The 24060-nt window shown below is 44.8% G+C and overlaps 1 protein-coding gene across 4 annotated transcripts in view; it reads left to right on the top strand.

The window, feature by feature from the left end:
• The window catches only part of DOCK3 (dedicator of cytokinesis 3), a 2582899-nt gene that overhangs the window by 2175918 nt on the left and 382921 nt on the right, over positions 1-24060 (top strand). For all 4 annotated transcript variants that reach the window (XM_069644069.1, XM_069644070.1, XM_069644071.1 and 1 more), the window contains one exon: positions 21186-21279. In XM_069644069.1, the coding sequence (XP_069500170.1) occupies positions 21186-21279 (94 nt within the window). The remainder of the gene's footprint in view (positions 1-21185; positions 21280-24060) is intronic.

A 24060-nucleotide genomic window follows, 5' to 3' on the forward strand; every position in this document is an offset into this window, starting at 1 on the left:
TTGGCGGAACATGGCTTCGCTGATGAAGCTCTTACCGTTGTTCACACACACTTGAGCAGAACAGAGTCCTTCCCATCATTTAACTGAACAGGGATGAACAACTGCTCTCCAATTTGCTGAATATCAGCCAGGCTCTGAGCTGATTTCACATCTTTCTGGACTATAGGAGTGGGAGTTTCTGATTGTGGATTGGTGAGGAATTTCAGAGTGTTTCCTTCCAGTGTGGAATACCACCTTAAACTGGAAGGAAGGTTGATTTTCAGAAATAGAGAGGACCCCCCATCACCAGTCTGTTGTCCTACTGCTATTACTGTCACGTCTCGAGTTTGGTTGTTCTGGAAGTGAAATTCTACTTGATCATATTTTTGTTCAACCATGTGGCAGGTGCCATTTAAACTAACATGGTTGACACTCTGTTTTAATTTTATTGGTTGGCTAGTCTGGGTCCAGAGGACCTTGTTTACGCAATCTATTAGGGGTGACAACCTTCTCAGGATGTCATTCCCTAGTAAACAAGTGGTGCCCTCTGGAGTCACTACTATGACCGGGTGTTTCACCTTGTGTCGCCCAATTTTAATGTCCGTCTGCAGTCCCCTCAACGGGAATTTCCTTCCCGTCAAAGTTCTGCAGTTGTCCAGGAAGAGAGGTGAGAGGAATTCGGTAATTCTCCCCCCTTCCTGCATTTAGTTCCTCAAAGGCCCTTTTGGACAGAAGGGTAGCTTGGGATCCAGTGTCCACCAGTGCCAAAATTGTACCCTGCCCCTGTACTTGTACCGGGGCATAGTATCTTCCCTCCTTCTCCTCAAGGGGGCACAGATAATGCACATTTTTGGACAACTGGTGGGCTAACTTTCTGGTTTTGGACATGGCGAGAGAAGAGATTTGGGCAGAATTCTGTGGAGAGCCTTGGGAATCTGAAAGAAAAGGTTGGCAACTGGAGATCAGAGGCATTGTGGGTTCCCCTGGTTCTGGTTCTGGGCCGCCCCCCCTTTTTGGAGGCAGTCACCAGGATGGGTTTGAACCAGGGGATTTCGGTATTGTGGGTTCTGGGATGAGATGATGGGCGGCGGTAGCTCAGTCTCCATATCTCCCCAGTCTGAATTGGCATCCCTTGGGACCCATTTTTACTTGGAAGGAGTTCCCTCATCTCTAAAGGAGAATATCCTTTCCCCAGGATCCTCTGAGGATCCCTCTCCCTCAAATTGGAAGACCTGTACCTCCTCCACAAAGTGGGTCTGTTTGGGTCCTTTGTTTCTCCTACCGCCCCTCTGCTCCTTGGGAGGCGGGCTTTCAGGGGCAGGAGATTTTGTTTCCGGTTCCTGGTTTTCCAGGGGCTGTTTACAAGTTGGGAAGGAAGCTTCCTCCAGGACTTTACACCCCCCTTCCCCTTGTGCCTCCTCCCTGGGAACCGGTGGGTTATCGGGGTGCTGCCCCCGTCATTGTTCTGGAGCACCAGGTCCAGAGTTTGAGGCATTCTGCGGTGGCATGCTCATCTGAGGGTTCTGTTGAGCCCTCAGTATGTGACCCAGATCCCGTGCCATATTTTGGACCTGGCGCTCAAGTTGTGAAACCCGCTCAGGCTGATACGGGGCTCTATTTTCTCCCCTGGGCTGATCCCGGGAAGGGTAGCTATCCCTTCTCTGGTAGTACCCCTGGTTGGGAAGATTTTGGTACCCCTCCACCCTTGGCCTCCCCTCTCCCGGATTAGGTTGTCTGGGCTCAGGGAATTGGGGAAAGAAGGATGGATGATTTTGGGGCTGGAAATTGGGTGGATACCTGGGAAAAAAGTTCTGCCCAGGATTTGGAGAATTTCTGCCCTCCTGTGGGAAGTTGGGAGGGAAGTTCCCTGGGTTAGGTGCTTGGCTGGATCCCCCCCCTTGGGCTGGAGGAGTCCACACGTAACCCAGGATTGGTCGGTTTCCCTTGTAGCAGGGACTTACATAGTCAGAGGAGCGGGGGACCCCATTTGTGGGACTACCTCCTCGACTCCCTGTCTGTGACTGGCCCGAGGGCCTTCTGGGCTGTGAATTATTTGGTGCAGGCAGGTTTTTAGGCCCCCCATCTCCAAATCTAAAACGGGGGCAACCTTTACCTCTGCCACCTTGGCAGCAGCAGGCGTGCTGTTGGTTTTTGGGTTTTTCGGCGCATTATTTTTATTTTCGATGGGCTTCTGCACCTCATAGATCCGGGTAGCCTGTTCAATGACCCAGTCTAAAGATCTTTTCTCATGAAAATCTCTCACGAGCTGGGTCATTATGTATTTGGGTAAGGCATGGAAAAATGTATTGATAAATTCTCTGCTATCCGTGCGCATTCTTCTGGTGGTCTGCGCAAAAGCACGCTTTAATTCTTGCACAAACTCTTGTGGGGCCTGATCCTCCCCACATTGCAAATTGTAGGCTGCCTTGCGAGCCTCTTGAGGATTTCTGTGAACAGAATTTTTTTTCAAGATGGCCGCCTTATAGGTGGACCATCTTAAATGATTTTGGTCCTGCAGCCCCGCAAAGAAACTGGAGTATTCTGGGGAGAATGCCCATTTCACGTACTGGATGCAGCTACTGCTGTCCTTCAAATGGAAAGTCTCCATCATTTGCTCATAGAGCTCCAGGTGTCCCCAAACGGAATACTTGGCGTTCTTATGATAAGGAGTGATGACACTCCTGATTGCCTTTATTTGTTTCAATGGGTCCTTAAGCAAGGCCCTTTTTGCCTTATTGGCCTTTTTTGTTTGGGTAACCCTGGTCCATTCATCCTCTGACTCAGAAGCACTGCTCCCAGAGGTGCCCGTCTGATCTTCCAGGTTTTCCCGGATTCTGCGAGCCTGGGAATGGCTGGCAGAATGTGGGGACCTGGTCTCCTGTGTCCTGTAATGCTCAGAGGAGTCTTCAGACCCCTTCTTGCTGCCAGGTTTTGATGGGTACCCCCCCACTGACCTAACTGGGCCGAGGTTTTCAGGATTCCCTTAATAGGCCTACTCTCCTGGGGTTCCCCACTAAATTGCACTGTGCTTGGGTGCCCATACCCGGATGCCTGCCCATCCATTCCTGGGAGGTACTGGCCTATGAGCCCCATACTTCTAGCTGGATAGTAATCTGTCATCCCCGTGGCCCTGGGCTCATGTGCGTGAGGGGACATGGGGTGGCAGAGTCCAGGGCCTGGGAGAGATGAAGGCCTCTGGTACTAGGGCTCCTGAGATTATGCTCAGGAGTTTCTCTTTCCCAGCAAACCTCATCTCTATCCGCCCCTGCTTCCTGTTGCAATGCAAGACCCTGCGCTTTCAGTTCCTCAGTTAAGGCCTTACTAGACTCTATCAGTCTCTCCTGCATGGCTACCTGTTGCTGGAGCCTATCATTTTGCTGGCAGGGAGCCTCATTTTCTCTCTGTGCCTCCTGATTGGTCCTGGAGTACTGGGCCAGTCTCTGCTGCAGAAGGGTTACCTCCTCAGTCCCATTCCTACTGGCCTGCTCCTTTCTTGCCAGAGCCTCAACCACCCTCCTGGTGTGCTCTAACAAGTTCTGGTGTTCTTTTTGGAAGTCACCCAGTCCCTGGAGGGCTAGGTGATTTTCTTCCATTTTCCTTTTTAAGTGGCAGACTTCCTGGCCTAAGGTATCCCTTTCCTGACTAAGAGCCTGCATCTGTGCCGCCAGGTCATCCCTTTGCCTTTGGAAGGCACCAGCTTTCTGGCACTCCTGGTCAAACTCTGCCTGGGTATCCAGGTCTTTCAAAATCAGTTTATTGCTCTCTGCCTTCTCCCTATCTAGGTGGCTTTGCAGGGTGACTACCTACTCGGCACATGCCCTATTGAAATCTAATTGTTGCTCCAGCTTTTTCTGGCTCTGCAGTAGGGAGTCCAAACCTTCTTGGTACTCCTTCTGCAAGGCCAGAAATCTGGTATCCTGGTCAGCCTTTTCCTGTTGCAGCACATCCATATCCTCCTTTATTTTAGTGATGTACTGTCTGCTATCATTTTCTGACTCCTGGCTCCTGAGCAGCCTCTACTCAGAAGAGTCCACATCAGATTGGGCCTTCTCTAACGCCATCTGTTGCCTATTTGCCAGATCTTGGCCTTCAGCACATTTGTCCTGCATGGCTCCCATATATAGATACAAATATGCCGCTATCCTGGCAATCTTTTTATGTTCATCTTTGGCTTTAGGGGCCATATATAGTTCGCTCAGGGCCACATGTAGGGGACCCTGATCTCTCCATATATCTGACCCTGTTTCAGTGACCTGTTGCGCGATTGCCTGCAACCAGACCGTTTGGTCCTGATGAGTCCACTCACCTCTCACAAATAGCTTATGTAAGAAGTGCTCTCTGGCTATTTTGATGTCTACCAGTGTCGTCATTCTGGAATTTGAGTTCCTTCCTGACTTACAGAAGTTTGTATTTTATTTTTGCAAAACAGACCGTTTCCTCAGAGCGTTCCTTTGAGGAGTGCTTTACAGCGTAACACAGCGTGGTGATCCGACCGGATGTATGTATCTTGTCAGTTAGCACACTGTATTAATCTGCACAAGTGATAGATCTAATCCGGAATCCCCGGCTACGAGCCCCCAATTTGTAAGAGGATTCAATTCAACACTACAGCTAAGTCAATGCCTAGTCTGGGATACTGAATGGAAACCCTTATTGATATATCTTTATGTCCAGTTCATGAGTTCTGGATGACTACCCCTATATAACGCCCCTCTCTTAGAATCCCCCTGACGCCACTGAGCCAAGAAGTAGTTCTGTTTTGCAAGTTTACAAGGTTTATTTGAGAAATAAAACAAAATATAGATACCACTCTTTCATAATAATTAATAATCGATATCGCCCTTATAAATATAATGTTAATCAACAATGGGTAATCTGACACTAGCACACTTCTTTATAATCAATGAGGAGTTGGTGTAGGATGGATAAGGCAGAGAAAATACTTTAATGATTTCAAGGGAAAAGCAATGAGGAATAAAATGCAGTACAGAAATACTTGATATGATTTTAGCAAAAGATAAGATAATCACTTTTTCTCTGGCAATTCACCCCCCTCCCCTATGCAATGTAAGAAATGGAAGGAGATGGAAAGAGGAGCACACAGTTCTCAGGAATGCAATCAAAGACAATACGAAATTCAATTCCCACCCCAGCAAGCTTAGAGAAAACAGGTATGAGTTTTAAAACACAGGCCCAAAATGCTTTTAAATGTGATGGCAATGGATGGGAAAATGTGTCAACTGATTTTAATTCCCTCTAGAGATTCAGGGTGAGTGGGAGATGCGTGTTGGTATGAGTTCAGGCTCACTTTAGCAATGCTCCATGAGTTATTACCAAGTTGCAAACAGATTTTAATAACAGAAAGAATGTAGTTGCTATTTTGACAAGTGGAGAAATTCAGCCAAAATCGCAAATCGCGGTAAATTTTGCAAGTGCGTGTCTCGCGCTTACGGAAAAAGTATAGCGTGTAGGTTTTTTGGAAAGCCTAGATTCCAAGCTTTCAGAGGAAAGTTAAATCTCGTTCCTAGCCCAAACGGTTCCAGAGATACGGATGATTAAATAAAGGTAGTTTTTCGGATTTAAAGTAAACTCAAAATGACAGGTGACAGCTTGCAGCTTTAAAAATGACAGATGACACGATTTCTAGGAGGCAGTTCTACTTAGGTTAAAATAGTTTGGATTAGATTATTTTAACTACGAGATAGGTTCTGCACAGTTCTGCTAGGTACTCACAATATAAATTTGAAATAGGCCTCGCCACGGATCTGGTCAGGTTTTGGACTGGACTCCGGTTCTGGTCTCGGCACTTCACAGTGATCTGGGTCAGCTCTGCTCTGCTGGTCTAGCCTCTCTGGATTCTGGATGTAACACTGCTTTCTGGGTACTGCTACAGGTTCTGGAGATTGATGGATTTGAAGTCTGGATCTCTGCATGTGAAGTCGTCGGTCAGCATGCTCCGCAGCAAATGGAATTGAATGTCTCTACCTGTCCCAGCAGTCTCTTTTTATGTGTTTTGAAAATGGGTGTGTGCCTGGGCCTAGCTAAGCCTGCCCCTCTCTACTTGTCATTGGCCCTATTCTCCCCTCTCTCATGATTGGGGGAAGGAAATGGATTGTCAGCATGATGAAGTCTGTTTATGGGTCAGAGGATCCTCCCCTGGTCAGTTTGCCCACAAATCTATATTTGATTCAAATACATCCTTCCCAGATATACAATTTGTTGAAATTACATGTGCACTATATTATATATTCCTTATGGTCCATGCTTGTCCGCCTCTGATCTTCCTGGGGGCTTGCATTAAAAAATGACAACATTTTGCGCTTTTTAACTGGTTTTGCAATATCGGACATTTACCCAAAATTACACACATGTGCGCAAGGAGTATGGACATTAATTGATGAAGTGTCAGATTTTTAACATGCAGACATTTGGAGTGAGACCCTATTTTCCGCTAGCAACCCCCCAGAATACACCACAGGGTCCTAACGCCTCTCAAAATGTTCACAGAAAATTCACAAAAATAATGATATTACTTATATAATTCTGACAAGTCCGCACTATGAGTTATCTATCTTTTTAAAATTATGCCCTGGTCAAAAAGGGGTGTGGCTTCCCACATCACAAAGTGAAATAACTGGTTTATCCACTTCCCCCAAGCTCAGCTGCTAGCAGAGGCACTGCCCCTCCCAGTTTCCCCTAAGAGGAAGCCACTTTACGGCCCCCCAATATAACATTTGCCTGAGTCCAGGACAGGCCTTTGTTCAACTCCCTGTAGTCCCCAGCTGCTCCACCCCTAATCTAATCAGAAAGGTGACAACTCCTTTTGGCAAGGGGAGTAGCTGAACAGGTTTCAACTCCTATCGGGGGTAGTTGTCAAGCAGAATCCAGTTTCATTAAGCCAGGTTTCAGCTAAATGTCACTTTTTGTTCCCAGTTTTCTACATTCAAATCAAACTGACAATTTTTACATATACATTAAATAATTACTTCCTTCAAGTCATTTCAGAATATAGTTTTACATTGTATCCACCTCTTAGCAAGTCTTTCCTTGGTCTGGTTTTGTTTCATTTGTTCAGTTTTACACAAAAGTCTGGTGGTTTTAAAACACCGGCTTTCTGATAGTGGTGAGTACTGGTAATGCAACCATTTTCGGGATTAAGAAAATGAATTCCCCACAGTTCTGAATTGCTTTTTTTTTTGCAATCAGCATTGCCATTCCCAATGGTTTCAGGCTACTGTGTGTGTAGCCCACTGGTGGTTTTAGGCAGTGCCCTCCTGTGCTCACAACATAGGCAAAAATGGGTGGCAGCCTATTCTTCATGTTTTCCCTGTGCACTCTCTGGGGAGTTCTGGCCATCATGATGTTTTCCATGCCAGTACTGCACAGTTTTATTGTAGGGCTTGGATGCATGGGTAAAAACATCCCACATGGAAGAGACCGGTGTTTGGACATGTTTTTGACAGAACAGCGCCTTGGGCGTAGGAGGAGGCGTCTGCTTCAACCACAAACGGCATCTCCTCGTTTGGGTGCTGAAGTATTAGTGCGGTCGTGAAGGCAGATTTCAAAGCCATAAATGCCTCTTGTTGTGCCTGGGTCCAAACAAAAGGTATGCATGGGCTAGTCTGGTCAAAGGGATGGAAAATGCAGAGAAACCAGAAATGAACCGACGATAAAGGTTTGCGAACTCAAGGAAATATTGCAGTGATTTTAAGGTCGTGGGAATGGGCCAATCGAGTACTATGCGTACCTTAGTGGTGTTCATGGAAAGCCCTTCAGAGGTGATATGGAATCCCAGAAAATCTACTGCCGTGGAGTGGAACAGGCATTTCTCAGGTTTAGCATATAGGGCGTTGTACAAAGTGTGCCTTCATGGATGAGGAGAATATCAGGATATCATCGAGGTATATGACCACATAAACATTGAGGATGTCATGAAACAGGTCATTCATATACCTTTGGAATGTCTCCGGGGCATTACATAAACCGAAAGGCATAACTGTGTACTCATACAGACTGTGCCAAGTGCAGAAGGCAGTCTTCCACTCATTGCCCCTTCTGATATGGACCAGGTTCTATGCCCCTCGAAGATCAAGTTTAGTGAAAATTGTGGCATGGGTCAGTCTATCAAGTAGGGGATTAATGAGCGGTATGGGCTATCTGTTCTTTGCCATTATCTGGTTCAGCCACCTGTAGTCCACACAAAGACAGAGATCACCCTCCCTCTTAGGTACGAAAAAGATGGAACTGGCTGGCGGGGTCTGTGAAGGTCGGATATGCCCTAATTGGAGGGTGGTTTGTAGATATTCCTTCAATGCAAGATCTTCCATGAGGATAACGAGTAAATACGCCCTCATGGTACAACTGCCCCAGAGACCAAGTCAACGGGCCAGTCATAGGGTCGATGATATGATATGATATGATATGATATGGCATTTATAACGTGCCTATACACAAGTGTTTCGAGGCGCGACGTGGCAAGGGAAGGCAAGAGAGGGGGAACAGAGGGAGGACATACAACGATCCTACTCGGCCAAGTGTCATTCAGATCGCGCAATTGCATGGGAAGGGGAGGAGGAGAAGTGCAGGGGAATGGGGGGGAGGAAAGTGCAGTACATGGGATAAGACAAATATAAATAAATAACAATTAAGTAAAAGTACATCCAGCAGATGGCAAGTGGAACGGTACGTGCAGACGTCAGGTGTCAAGTGCTGGTAGTGGGACTGTAGGGATACAGAAACAGTCCGCAAGTGCGGGGGTTGCAAGGAAGGCATTGCAGGAGTGCAACTGGTGGGGGAGGGGACCTGGTCCCGAGATCAGAGGGTGGCCAGGTAACCAGTGCAGTTTCAGTGTCAGCCAGGAAGTCAGAAAGGGAGAGGAGGAGAAAAAGCAGACGCAAAGAGAAAGGTTTTGAGAAGCTTCCGGAACCGAAGATGATTCTCCTCAAGTTTCAGGGAGGCAAGGAGGCTATTCCAGAGGGAAGCCCCAGCTGAAGAAAGAGATCTACCACCAACTCGTTGCTTGGAGAAGCGACTGACCCTGAGGGAGTTTGAGGAAGATGAGCAAAGAGCTCGAGAAGGAAGGTATTTAGGAAGAGAGAGTTGAAGGTATTGGGGCCCCAGGCGATGGGGTGGGGAGATGTTCTGCACACCCCTTGTCAAACACCTCGAGGAAATCGTGGGATTCCAAGGGAATGCTGGAAGTGATCGTGCCCACGACATGGCTTGGTGAATCGCGGTCCATTTCCTGAGGGTCTTCTAACGTCAACTGTGCAAGGGGCCCTAGTGCCAGGGATGGCAAGGACACGTCTTCAGGAGACACGAGACACTGTGCCTGACAATAGGGTGACTCGAAGAAAACATGACCCCGAGCCCAGTCTTGTGAACTCAGAGCCAGGGTATTCCAAGGATAAAACAGAATTGTGGCATGGAGATCAAGTCAAACGTTAGAGTTTCTTTGTGGGTACCAAAAATGGCCAGAGTCAAAGGAGCTGTTTGCTGTTTAATGGGCCCTGAAACCAGTGACGAACCGTCCACTGCTTGTACTGGTTCTGGATGTTTCTTGTTCTGCAGGGGCAGATTGAGGGAGGCTGTTAAGGAGATGTCTACGTAATTGCCAGTGGCACCTGAGTCAATAACTAGTTGCACATAGTTCTTGATACTGTCTGATGAATGTAATAGGCCTTGGATTAACATGGGTCTTGTGCGACCGAGAGGAGGCACTGAGAGAAACGGACACAGGTTCGTCTGTGCCCCTGATCTAATGACGAGCCTTCTGAAAACCTGGTGGTCTGGGTTTGGGACGTCTCAGGCACTCTTTCACAAAGTGACCATTCAAGCCACAGTAGAAGCAGGCATTGGAGGCCCTTCGTCTTTCTCTTTCAGTGGCTGAGATGGGGCTACAGATCCCCCCTATCTGCATGGGTTCTCCAGAAGCATCAATCTGCAGAGGTCTTACAAGGTCCCCTCGTTGGACCCGCTCTGGACGTCTGGTTTTACCAGACATCCAGACAAGCATGCTAACAACGGGCCCGTTACTAACAGGACCGTTGTTAGCATCATCCCGATTCCCATTGAGCCCTCTGGGGCTCAAATGGGAATGGGGATACATTTTTACGTGGTCCATGGAATGGGCAATTACCGGGTCCACCAAGGTCGGCATGACCCGGTAATTGCCCATTCAATGGAGCCGGTAAAAATGAATTACCGGCAGCAGCCATGCCCTTAATCCGGCCACAGCTACCGCCTGGTTCCTAATGAGGCCCCATGTCTCAGCCGAATTGGGCACGTCATACCCTTGTGAACGGGATCGTGTACTGCATGCCTTTTGATAATGTCCTGATTCGGTGAGTGCGTGACTGTGTGATGTTTCTTGACTGTGTGCTGTTTCACTGAATGCGTGACAAGAAGTCATCAGGGTGCTTTTTTCAGCTACCTCCCCTCTTACTAGACCAAACTCCCCTGCCATTGAGATGATACTTCAGCTTCTTTATCCAATCGATTCTGAAAGATTTCTGAAAAGGACTCCAGAAAGATCAATTTTGAATGAACCATATCTAGCAGGGTCGCTTGATCTTTAATTGTTTTATTCATAGGGCCTCATTATGACCCCGGCGGTGATGGTATGAACGGTGCCGGTAAGGCACCAGCACCGTTCATACCGTCCCGCCGCATTACGAGTTCTGCTTGCGGGTTCCTGGCATGGGCTGTGCGGCACCCACGATCATAACTCGTAATTGCGCTGGCACCGTTATCAACGGTGCCGGTGCAGCCAATCTCCCCACCCTCATTCTGCCCTATGGGGCAGAATGGGGATCAGGAGACCGGCAATACCGCCACCCGCGAATGGGTAATTACTGGCCCATTCATCTCGTAATGGGCCGGTCATTGCTCAATTGCGGGAGGCAGTGCAGGTAGTGAGCATGGCGGTAGCCGTGCCTGCCATACAGGCACGGCTACCGCCATGCTCGTAATGAGGCCCTTAATCTCATACAGTTTGATTAAAGGGTTTAGCACCACTGCCAAGCCCGACATTATAATATTCTGTATATTTTCCAGAGGCAGGATTGCCTGTTGATAGTCATTTGACATCATATTAAAAGAGCGCACTGATCCCCTCATAGATTCAGATCCCGAAGATGACAAAGAGGCCTCTTTGAGAGCAGTCCCCTTCCCTCCATTCTCTCCCAAAGAGTTGAGTATAACAATCACGTCTCCAGTGCTGACTCATTATCTTCCACATTTTTTAGAGGAGTAACATAAGGCTTTAACGATGTTGAGAGCGTCTTATCCTTAAACCAAGGCGTTGCCACCCTTCTGTCTGCTTGGATTCCGTCTTCCGTGATTTTATTCTTTATCACTGGCATTGAGGAGGACTTATTATTAGCATTGCTAATCCTTCTCTGTCCATCAATTGTGTTCTTAATATCTGCGATATCTCGCCAAAGTTTGATGGCAAAAGCTAAATGCTGCCATTCTAGGCTACTCCCGTTTAAATTTGCAGACATCCCTGCTCCTTGTTTTAGAGGATTTTAAGGTGAATTCACTTGCGCATATTCCGGAGATTCAGGACATGTAAACACCTTCACCAGAAATGCATAGTCCTCATAGCCAGTGGTTTCCTGCCTCACTGGTAATCTACGTTCCCTCTCTCTATCTGCCATCTCTTTATAATCCTCATTAGCAGGGCAGGGTGGCACTAAATGAATCAAAGCCGGTACCAGTGTCAATGTCTGAGGATTCCCTATTTTAGCCATGGCTGTTTCACAAATATACAACGATCTCTGGCACTCCTTCAGGCTCCCCCTCTCCTTATGCTCATAATTTGCAGGCTCAGACCTCTTCTTCAAGGAGAGTTTTTAATTAGGAGCAATTTATAAATTATGGCTTATTTAAGGGATACATGGGGGTGGACAGCGTAACTTGAGGGGAGACGTAACCCCTTATGTTTTTTTGAGGTTGGCAAGCTTGCTCAAGTATTTGGCTACCAGGATTTTACACAGGTTGTCATGTTCCCAGTGCAGACGCTTACCCACAAGAACACAACCACTTGTCTTGTATTGAGATTTTGTTTTACAGGGAATATTTGACTACAGATTGCTGGGTTTAAAAGGTGAGCACCTTTAATACTTTTCCAGCATTTTTATTGGAACATTTCCTCTGTCAGGTTATTTTTTTGGTGTTCATAATTTTTTGTTAAAGTCCAATGCTCTTTTGTCTTGCACACTTCCTTCTAAGGGGAAGGTCAATTGAACTACATTTGTATATTTCACTTTAAGATATGTTCACTTACTGTGCGTAGATTCATGGGTGCCAGCTTTTGATTTTCGATATGGGGACACAGGTTCCCACGCAGAGTGAAGCGAGAGAGCTGTGCTCATCCCCAGTCAAAACAACACTTTTTACAGCACATATTTCAGCAGGAATAGGAAAAAAGCCATATGATTTACAGAAAGGTATAACCATAGAGCATCTCAGCAACAATCACCTAACCTGCTGAGTTGCCTTTGAAAGAATCTGCTATAGGATCCCCTGATATTCCCACAACAGGCCAACAGTTCTGGGCTGCTCACCCCCTCCAATAAAGCCTCAGGGGTTACATTAATGAGACTCCCTTCTCATTTTGTAGTGAGCAGCAATTGATAAACAGTTATTATCTGCTCAGAGTTTATTTCTTTTGACAGTCAAAATAATCCTTATATCCACCAAAGTGAGTGCTCCTTGTCAAATCCTTTTATCATGCTATGCCTTATCTGCTAAAATTACAAGTCTATACAATGTAGAGAGGTCGTTTTCACAAATCAAAGTCTTCTTGGGGAGAAAAGAAAGGGCAAGGATGGGTAAAGAGTCACTGAAAAAGTATTGCTTTATTACTACAATATTGTTGACTTGTAGAAATGTTAGATATTACTGGATTAACACATTCATCTTTATTATCCGGAACGTGTTTCCGGAACGTGTTCATAACCTCTTGATCTAAGAGGCATTACCCTACGTATGCGCGCAGTGAAACAATAAAAGAATGTGTGTGTGTTTACACTGGAAAACAGTTATACGTGATTTTTTGAAGTGGTCAAATGGGATAACACTGATAAACACAGATCCTGAAACTTGGTGAAAACACTGAAAAAACACCCCTAGAATTAAAAAATAATAAACCCCTAAAACAGGAAACCCTAGATATATATTGATGTAGTTTGGCACTGTCTTGGATGTAATCGTCACTTAGTGCAAAGACCAGTTGGGTGTCGTCAGCAAAGTTGGAAAAGAATGTGCCGAGGTGGCTCAACAATGTGCATAGGCAGCATAGATATAAATTGAACAGAAGTGGGGAGAAGCTAGCCTAATGTGCTATCTTTACTGTCCGGTGAAGGGCATTCAAATATAGAGGGACAGGTAAAAATTGAGAAATGCAGTCTTGGTCAACCAGTTTGGCGAGTCCTGAGTTAGTTTGCTTGATTTAAGATATTCTGTCAGCAAGATGGATGTCCAAATATTGTGACTGCCCAATATTAATGGTATGTTTTGTATTCTAAATTGGATTATCCAAGTCACGCCAACATGGTTATTTAGAAAGAAGACACTTTCAAATTGTCGATTTAGTCAAGAAATAAAGGTTTACTAATTAGTTATTTTCTTTTGTAATAAACTTAAAGTGATAAGCAACGTTGTTGTCTTACTTTTATGAAAACATCTTCTTTTTAAGAAAACCTCAACACGTGTTTCCGCATTTATTACTCAGTATTACATCAGGATGGTTTATCATTAATTTTCATTAATTTTATGTCCTGCTATCTTGTGCAGGCTTGTGCAACTTCGTGTGATTGCCTGTGGGATCTCTTGTTTTTGGGGATTGGCCCAATTTGTCTTGAAAGAGACTGGATACTATTGTCCAGAGACTCTGCTTTATTTTGCGTCCGCATTGTTAGGGACAAGTAGACAGAAGGAGGAGAAGTGGGGAAAGGCTGTAGAGAGAAGAGGGACAAAAGGTTTGAGAGAGAAAGAGGTGGGTGAAATCAATGAAGAGATAATAGTGGAAGCCATAGGAGTAGAAGAGTTTTCTTAGGAAAGCGGTGAATACTGTAAAGAGGAGTGGTCCTAAGAATGTACCCTCCGATGGGGAAGAGGGATGTGGAGGAGAGGTGCTAAAATCTGGGCCATAAAGAAGGTGGGGTAAGATTGTGCTTTCAACCACAGTAAAATAAGTGGTTGAGAGCAGTAGTGGTGGAGTGTTTGCTGCATAAGTCTATTTTGAGGGTATAACCGAGTGACAAGGTAGACAACAATGCATTTTGAAGATAATTCATGTATTTTGGAGTGGTGAGGGAGAAGAGAGGCAGGTCTGTAGAAGGTTCTTATTCTTATTCAGTGTAAGTCATAGTTTTCTTAATCAAGGGAATAATTCATGTTATTTTGTAACAGGCAAGGAAGAAGTCAGTGTACAGTGAGAAATTGAAGAATAAGGAGAGGTAGAAGAAGGTGAATAGAGAAAGTTCTTTGATATTCTGTGGTGCAAAGGGTTCAAAGGAGGCACAAGAGGTATGAGCAGAATGGATGATGGGTAGAATTTTGATGGGGAGGGGAGAGATGAGTTGGAGAATGAGGAAAAGGTTGGGGGTGACAGATGGTTGAGAGGAAGAGGGAGTGGGTGGGATTGATAAGAGGGTGGACATTGTGTTCCCTAATTTATTGATTTTGGAGGAAAGGTAAACATCAAAGTCATCAGCATAGATAGAGGAGGATCAGGGGTGTTTTTAGGGTGGAGCATAGTCTGGAGAGTCACAAAAGGTTTCTGCATATAAGAGTGATGAGACAATAGGTCAGTGTGGTAGATGGGTTTGGCAAGTCAAGAGAGTTAGTGATCTTTGAAAGAGCGGTGCAGGTGGAGAGTCGTGCTTGTCTTTAGCTTGTGGATGGCTTTTGTGATCCAAGGCTTATGGTGAAGGTGGGAGTGGGTGAAACTGCAAGACAGATTACGAGAATCAAGGGGAGGTGGCAAGTGTGTTGTTGTACTTTGAGAAGGCAAGTTCAATTGAGTGGACAAGGGAACAACACGGGGGGACCAGAGAGGGTGGGAATGGCCTGTGGGGACAGAGGGTGTAAACACATGTTGGTGCATGCTTACCTGCTGTTTTAGTAGGGGGGTCGGACCTTGGATCCTCCTGGTCCAAACAGGTCCAAACAGGAATTGCCCTTTACTTTGACTGCCCTTCGCTTTGGACGCCTGGGCGAGAGATGCCCTTGATCCAAGAGTTAAGAGCAGGAAGGAAGAGGCAGGGCTAAGATGGTAGGCAGGGCTTAGGCCAGGTGACCTAGATCAACTTACACCTGCTACCCAGCTGCAAAGGAAAAGAGGCTGGAGGGCTCCTTAAGTAGGGAAAAGAGCGGCAAGCAGGAAGACACCAGGTGGGCAGGGCTTGCTAAGTGGTGAAAAAGAGCGGCAACCAGGAAGGTACCAGGTGGGCGGGGCTTGCTAAGTGGTGAAAAAGAGCGGCAAGCAGGAAGGCACCAGGTGGGCGAGGCTTGCTAAGTGGTGAAAAAGAGCGGCAACCAGGAAGGCACCAGGTGGGCGGGACTTAGGCCAGGTGACCTAGATCCACTATCACCTGCTCCCCAGCTGTTAAGAAGAGAATGATAATGAGTTTACTAGAAAGGCAATGGATGAAGAGAATGATACGTTGGTTGGGCATGAGAAGTTGGAGTGAGAAGTGGAAGCCGCAAAGGCATCCATTTCCAGATTTATAATGTCATTTATTTCTCAAACTTATGATATTAGAGGTACACTTTCATTTTTGTAAGAATTATGCTTTGGATACATATTTTAGAATATATGCTCCTTTCGGCCAAAGGGGGATTCACCGCTTCTTTGCTTGATCTCCGTTTATTTTATGCTGCTTCCTCATCTCAATGCACTTTAAAGATATTATGATATAGTCACAACTAGATGGGGCGACTGAGAAAAGAAAAGTTCTCTTCACAATGACTGAGGTTCTCGTAGGCTTTGCTCTCCCTCCTTCAAAACATCCACCTTGCCATCCCTGGAACGTATATATTGTATTACAACAGCCTGTGTAGACTGGGGAAAGCATAGGGAACTGGGTCTGACAATTGGTGATGCATGGGTAGACGGCCAGGCTGGCCTGTTGAGGGATGCACTCATGTTGCCTTTTGAAAGTTATTTAGCATCTTCTCTTTTGTCATAACGTTTTCCCAACCAGTCTGCAAGTTCAATCTGTCGCAACTAGTTCTGGGGGATAGCAAGGACTGTGAGAACCTGAATTTTCATAAAAGTAACTTTAATTCTGACACAATATTTCAGTTTTGCCTTACCATATCACAAGACATAACAGTATTCAGCGTAACTCTGGCTGACCCTACGTAATGGCAGTTCCCAAAATCTGAGATGTGAAAATTCATCTCGACCTTTTAAATCCAGTGTGATGCCCAAATTACTAATGATCATTCTCAATGTATGCAGATTAACCAATATTTTCTAATCTTTAGATACAAAACAATTGTTCTGCTCTACTTCTCCTTCCCACCGTTTTAAAAGTGACATACATGAGTTTGCAGTATTTAAATGCTATGATGTTGTTGTTCTTTGTTGCATTTCAAATCAATTGGATACATTGGTTAAATTAAATCTATACGTTTTTCATGGCTGCATTTCTTGTGCGTTTTATTGTCACTACTAATTTACAATGGGTTCAATAAAATAACATTTATTAGGTAAAGAAACAAACACGAGAAGGTTTAGCCTCATAGAGCACAACATAAACAAATAAATATTTGGTCATAGAAAGTGTACGAAAGAAAATAAAGCCATATGACAATCCGCCAAGCCCCTATCAAATCCAACAATGATCCACATAACAGTTCACATAATTGAAATAATTGTCTAACCGAGTTCATAGACATGTTATTCACCTGTTGCAGGAAGATCATATGCAACGGCTGAAGGCCCAGCTACGAGGTACAGATGTCTATTCCCTAATCCCCAGGCTTGAAGTAATTTTACTCCTCGTCTTTGAATGCGTGCTCTGACAACATCCCCTGCCTAAGTGTGTGTTCATCTGTTAGAGGGACCATGGGACCCAAGCCCTCCATAACTGAGTGAATGGTGAACCTGGGAGACGTATGGTGATTATCTCCTGGTTGCTCTCACTTAGTCCTTGTTACTGGGCAGGATGAGTCGCATGTAAACCCCATCTAAAATCAGTGGCTTGTTCATCCTACTGCCAGCTGAAATAAATGAGCTCTTCACATTTGCAGCACCCCCTTTAACATTAGTGGTCCGTTTGACAAAATTCTTATGACAATTATTCCCCCTTCAATATACCTTCACCCGCTAATGACAGTGGCCCTTGAAGATAATCAGTGCATGAAACTTGTGCATGAAACTTGTTGACTTGTGGAACATTATGAATGCATGCAACGAAGAAGTCACCTAATAACTCAAAGTTGCAAATACTGCAGATTTAGACATTATATCATGAATAAGACTATGAGTTGCCCTGTGCATATGCAGGCTGCATTACAGGAACCAGATGCTCCCACACATGCACAGAGGAAGCAGGTTAGCCAATCCAAGATGGGCAAGCATTTCCTAGAAAGAGTTAATGATCAAAATACACACAGCTAAAACAAATCCATACATTTGAGTCCTCCAATCCAGAATACCACTTGACGTACAGCAGTGGATTCCTGTCAATAGTCTAGCCCGTGGGAAGGTCAGTGCAGTGTATAAAAGCCTTCATCTAGCTCAGAGGTGTATTTGTGTTATTAGTAAGAGCTGGATGAAGACATTTGGAGGGAGTTGAAGAATGAGGAATGAGTATTGAGGAACAATGGTTAAAGGAGTTGGATGGAGACATGAGACAGAGAGATTGGGGAATATCATGAGGTCAGTGGAGAATATCATCAGGAGATGGTTGGAGAAAATCAGGAGGCAGGTGGAGACCATGAGGATGAGATGGCAAATGAAAAACTGGAGGTGGTTAATAACAGGAGCTGGTTGGAGAATATAAGTAGGTGGTGGCAAAATAACATCAGGAGGTGAACATCGAGAGGAAGTAATAGAAGAACATCAGCAGGCGATGGTAGCAGAAATCCTGGGTAAGCCTCTGAAGAATATCAGCAGGAGGTTGGAGGGTACTAGGAGGAAGAAGGCTCTCAAGCAGAGGCGGTAGGAGAAGAACATCACGAGGTGTTACAAGGAGAACAGCAAATGATAGTCAGCAGGATGGCGTCAATACCGGCAAGTCAGAATCATAAGGTTTGAGAGGGAAAATGTTTGCTAATTCAAGAGATAGGGGTGAAGCCCTGATCTGAAAGGGTGGAACCCACAATGGGAGGTGGAACAAGCATGTGATATAGCATCCACAAGGAGTAGGAGAAGATACAGAATAGTAGATGGGCTGTAAGGGCAGATATTAGGACAGTAAGGAAGAGCGGAGAAAGAGCCCTTGTGACAGTGTGTGTGGAAATTTAGGAAGAACTACTATGATGGCCGCAAGTTCCAATGATATTTCTTAGATGATAGTAGTAGAGCAAAGAGAAAGAAAGTTCAAGGAAGCCCTGAAACACAAGACTGGGAGTACAGGAAACAAGAAAAAGTTGAGTTATCCGATGACCACCAAATATCTCAAATAAATTAGAGTAGTGTTTAAAGAAATTCAATTGACTTGGGTGCAGGGGAGGTAACACAGCCTTTGCACACAGGGTAGATAACAGGGATCTATGTGATTACTGCACCTAGTTTACTGCGCCGGTCGAACATGTTGACTTTTTTCAACCCCCTTTCACTTGTATAATGTGTTAAATTGCTCAACGCATTTCAGGAAGATTATGTCTCCATCAAGAGCAAAATGAGTATCTATCTAAACAGTTCTCAGTATTAAATATAGTTTACAATAAACAATCAACTGTAAATTTGTGTGAAAATAATCCAATACGTAACTAACCCACAGTTAATATAAAGTAGATAATTCCTAGATTGTAGAACATAATCACACATTTGAATAATTGAAGTCAATTTCATGTAGTTAATATAACTCAATCATATTAAAGTAAATGAAAAGACAACTGAATTTAAAATGTAAATCCCGCACAATACGTCAAGTAGTTCATACGGTTTGATGATAAATCCCTCATGAAAATCATAGACGATCATCTCAAGATATTTAAACAATCAAGTAGAAACTTTATCCAAAATTGTACCATGGGAACAACGTGTGATAATCCCACACAAGGATGTGTTATTCTGGACAATGCTTACTTACAAGTCTGTTTACTGCAATTCTGCTTGTAGATAGTTGAACCTGCACTACATTTAAGTGTAGGATGTGCTACATGAGAATGTTTGAAGGAAATCAGTTTGGTAGCGTAAGGGAGTAGGAGTTGGATACATCTGCAGGGCCGGTTTACCCACATGTATCTGTGAACTCAAATAAAGAGAACATATTGACTGAACCTACCAGCGTGTTATTGACAACATATCAGAATCCAATATAAAAGCAAAAAAAAATCATTACATAAAAATAAGAAAGATGAGCAAATCTCAATTATGAAAAGATTACGAAAAAGGGAAAATAACACCTTGTAGATTGGGGGTTCAGATTGATCACAAAAAAGATAGATGGTCAGTTCTGATAAAGTGAAGTACACTGGTATAAAGTCTAATGTCTACATTTATAAGAAAGAAGAATGGTAGTCAATAAATGTTAAATAGTTTCTGATGCTTGTGAATTTGATTAGAATCACAAGCTATGCATAAGGTCCAACATCTAGTGGTAATTGTGGAGTATTGCATCTTGTCTTTTGAGAATTGAAAGGGGATGTTGACATGTGTGTTCTTGTAACACTATCCCTAACGTGATGTGTAGTGTACCCCAAATCCCTCACGCAATGAGATCCCTCAGATGCTTTTTTTTTTCCGCCCAGCTAGCTGGTCGCTTTATGCAGAGCTAGTAAATTGCTAAGATTCTATTTCATTGGCCACGACGTTGGTAGTTTAATATTCATCAACTCTTCATCGACGACTACTCCTGAACCAACGCTGAAGACAACTGCAGATTTTGGCAGCTGGTGCTTCAGTGGACGCTGTTGACCGGGTGACCTCGGGCCTCTGCCCAGGAGTACACAATAGGGAGAGTGGGGCCCGGGGTTCTGTTTTGTAGAAATATTTTCCTTCTCCCCTCTCTTTTACCTTCTGGTTTCACTGTTGCATCTCACCTGAGCTATGGACAGGACTCCTTTTCAATTGTACCTTTCTTTCAACGGCAAATATCCATGGAAGGACACACACCGGAGGTGTGATAAGTGTCTACCTCGAGATCACAACGAGCAGTTCTGCAAGTCCTGCCAAATTTTACATCTGAAGATGATAAAAGAACAGCAGATGAAATGGTTGGCGGCTTACGCTATGCAGCAGGCCGAAGGTAGCTCTGCTGTCTGTGCAGGCGCCTCGAATGATGAGGATGTAAGCGACAGCCATGTCGCCGATGCAGAGGCCATTGACCTCTCTGTAGAACAGGCAAGTTCAGAGATGTCCGTCCAAGGCTGGCAGACCACCGGTTCTGCCATGGGGTGAGAACACCCCGGCGAAAAGGACACACACACACAACACATAAAGAAAAACACACAACCCCCTGTGCCTCCACGACAGACTCGTCGGGAAGGCCACAGACGCCAACGGGCACGCCGAAACTTCTGACGGAACCTACCGATCCCCATGATTGACCGCACTCCCCGCAACCCTCTATACAGCATGTGTCTGGGCATCCAAGTCAAAAGGGCGTCAGCACCAAACATTGTAAGAGCGCTGAGATGGCTCATAAGAGCGTGTCAGTGCCAAAGGTTTCAGCGCCGCTGTTAGCTGTTTTCTAAAGCGGATGTCACCAGTGATTCATAATTAATCGCTTACTCTGTCTTTTGTCCATTACATACACTTTTTAATTTTCCTCTTATATTTTTGTTTTTTGTAAGGTACATTTTGTACTATACTATTTTATGCTATACTACCTTATATATAACTTTGTTATGTCGAGACTGATTATTTTATTAATCTCTATAAGCACTTTGATAAATAAGCAATGTAATGAAATTAATTTCACTTTTTAATTTTCTTAATGTGATCTAGTACTGTTTTAGTGACTGTGACGATGACTGTAAACTAGGTAACAGTACTTGTCTCCATCTCTTATTCACAGAACTTCTATAAATCAGAAATTAACAAGGAGGAGATGTATATCCGCTACATTCACAAGCTGTGTGATATGCACCTTCAGGCTGAGAATTTCACAGGTGAGTATGTCTGCATCTCTTCATATCATCTTTGTTATCGTCATCTATATACAAACTGTACTGATAAGACACTCATGTGAAAATAACAAAATTAGAAATTGGAAATACAAGGTTCAAAATTATGATTTTAAGCAGAAGCTATAAGCAGCTACTGATCATCGGGCATCATCCAGTGAGCGGGAGTTACCTCTGGGGAATGGGAAGCATACCTACAATCTAGCCTCCACATAAAATGCAAACCTTAAACATTCGTCCAATAGGTATATCATGCATTGTGCTTTAATTGTCTTCTAGATGTGCCTGTACACATTCCCAAATATTCAGCTAATATGACATAAGTATGTTTCTATAGCACCAGTAGACCTGGGGAGTAGCACCTGCTAGCTGTTACTCTGAAACTAACAAGGCTCTCTTGGGTGTTGTGCTAGAGCTAACGAGAGATAGATCAGTGGCTAGCACTAGCAACCATCAACCATTTTATGCTGTAATTATTATTTTGAAATTGTCGCAGATGGCCCTATACATATGCAGACTCCAGAGGATGGTTCCAGAGCCTGTAGTTAACAGAGTTGAAATGTGTCAGAAACGTGATGAAATGCAGAGCAAATGTGGCACTCTATGGGCTGTCCCTCTCTCGTCAACCCAACACCCCTAGCCCAGGCTAACCTAAGCCCCAGACTGTCCAATAGTAATCCGTAATGTCTAATATCTATAATGCTGATGAAAGTAATGGCCTAAAGACTTGATCCTTTTCCGTCTCATTCCCTCTGGGGCTCTTTTAGGGGAACCTATACTGACAATTCCCAGACCTCTGGTTCATCGGAAGTAGTGTCTTTTTCAAATGTCCAGTTCCTGTCACTCAATCCTTTTATGGCCTTGCATTCCTGTCCCTGATGTTTTCCTCCTCCCTCTCTCTCCCTCTCTCATCTATTCTGTTCCCTGCTTTTCCTCCCCTCCTCTTACTCCCACCTTCTGACCCTCTAAATGTCACACAAACACCCAACTACTCTTCTACTCCCGCCTCCCTGCTCTTCTACATTGCCAATTTCTCCCCACCCTTTTCTCCTCTCCACTCTTCCCTCTGCTCTCCCCTCATATCAACTCTCCTCCCCTCCCCCCGACACTTTCAGTCAACTCTTAGACTCACTCATCCAACCTTCTTTATCTCACTCACGTATCCTTCTACTCTCCCTCTAACCCATACTCAGAACTATCAACAGCCATCTCCACAACCTTATTTACACTGGTGCCACTCTCTCTCACAACCAACACCTCACCTGCAACAATCTCCACAACAGTCTCACCAACGCTCTGCTCCACCATCGTCCCACCGCCCGGTCTTTTGATCCTTCCTTCTCCTAGCGGGCAGCGCCTTCTCCCTGCTACAATGTTTTCTGTGATGTGAAGTCCTGAAATGGAAGAAACAGACGTCTGGCCGCCAGCACAAGGTATGCCATGCATTGGGTGACAAATAATAGTACCCACCATTTGTATCAAGGAAAATGTGGGGGGCAGAGACTGGCACGCTCCCAACTCCTCCATCCCACCTATGTTGCAGGACTGGCTTTGGTGAAAACCCTTGTTGGCCCCCTGTCCCAGGTTGAGAGGTGTCACTCTCCCTTCCTGCAAAAGTCCCCGAATGTAAAACTGAACTGTGCCAGAGTTGGAGTGGAGACCAGGAGTCATACCTTGGCATGGTCCTCGTTAAGGTATAATAACGAGCACACATATGCTACAGACAGAAAATGGCACAAGCAGTAACGTCTGCCACAGAGTGACTATTGCATTCAAACTGGATGCACTTCTCTTGAGTTTGGTATGAACACAGGTGAGAAAAACTCAAGTATTCCTTGTTGCCATCTTACACGGTGTGCAACGGGCCCCTAAAGTATTTGAATATGGAATATGAGCATATCGTTAAAGTGATAAGATTTCTGATGTTACTGTCAATGTCATTGAAGTATAACTTGAACTTATTCTATGTGACTCATTCTTTTGCAAAATACACTGAGCGTAATGGCTGCACATGTTGTAACCAGCACAATCCACGGTACCCCTTATTTGAGAAGTACAACATTGCGGCCCACAGTGCGATGGCCCAAAACCACCATTCAAATGATATATGTGATAGTCCAAAAAGAAAGTGTGAAGTAAAACATATAGTAAAGACTAATTAAGTGCAGTTTAACCTAGAGACAACTCACACATTCCTTCAGGCGTGTGGCAGAGTGAATGAGTGAATGAGTGGTTCCACTCCACACTCCCATGTGGGGCATGTGCCAGTACAATAATGCCATCACCTTGTTACCCACTGAAGTTCCATTTCCTAAATGCTGTCAGCCCTGTCAACGAGCCTTTATAACTTAAAGCAGCGCAACGGAAAGCCATACTCTCACAGGCCTGTGGCCCATATCGTGCATAAGTACATAGGGCAGCAGGGTTGTACTTACGCCCATTATCACCTTGGCACACAGTATTCTCTGTTGCCCACTCTCTTGTCTGCCATTTGCTCTAAATACCTCTCCATGCTGCATGCTATATCATAAAGACCCGAAGCATCAACAGTTGTTAAAATAGATATTCTAGGGGGGCACTATATAAAACCCACTTTAGGGGTCCTGCACTGCATCTCTGCAACAAACAAGGCCGAGCAGAAAAGTCATGTCCGTTTGCGTTTACGTTGCACCTCTTTCTTATAGTGGTTGCTGCCTTAGTCACCCCTTTCTATTGCCAAAGTGGACGGGGGGACAGAGGGATCGGGCGATTTGGCTGAATAGGGAA

The sequence above is a fragment of the Ambystoma mexicanum genome, chromosome 2p (genome assembly GCF_040938575.1).
Source record: "Ambystoma mexicanum isolate Mex_15411 chromosome 2p, UKY_AmexF1_1, whole genome shotgun sequence".
Classification (NCBI taxonomy): domain Eukaryota; kingdom Metazoa; phylum Chordata; class Amphibia; order Caudata; family Ambystomatidae; genus Ambystoma; species Ambystoma mexicanum.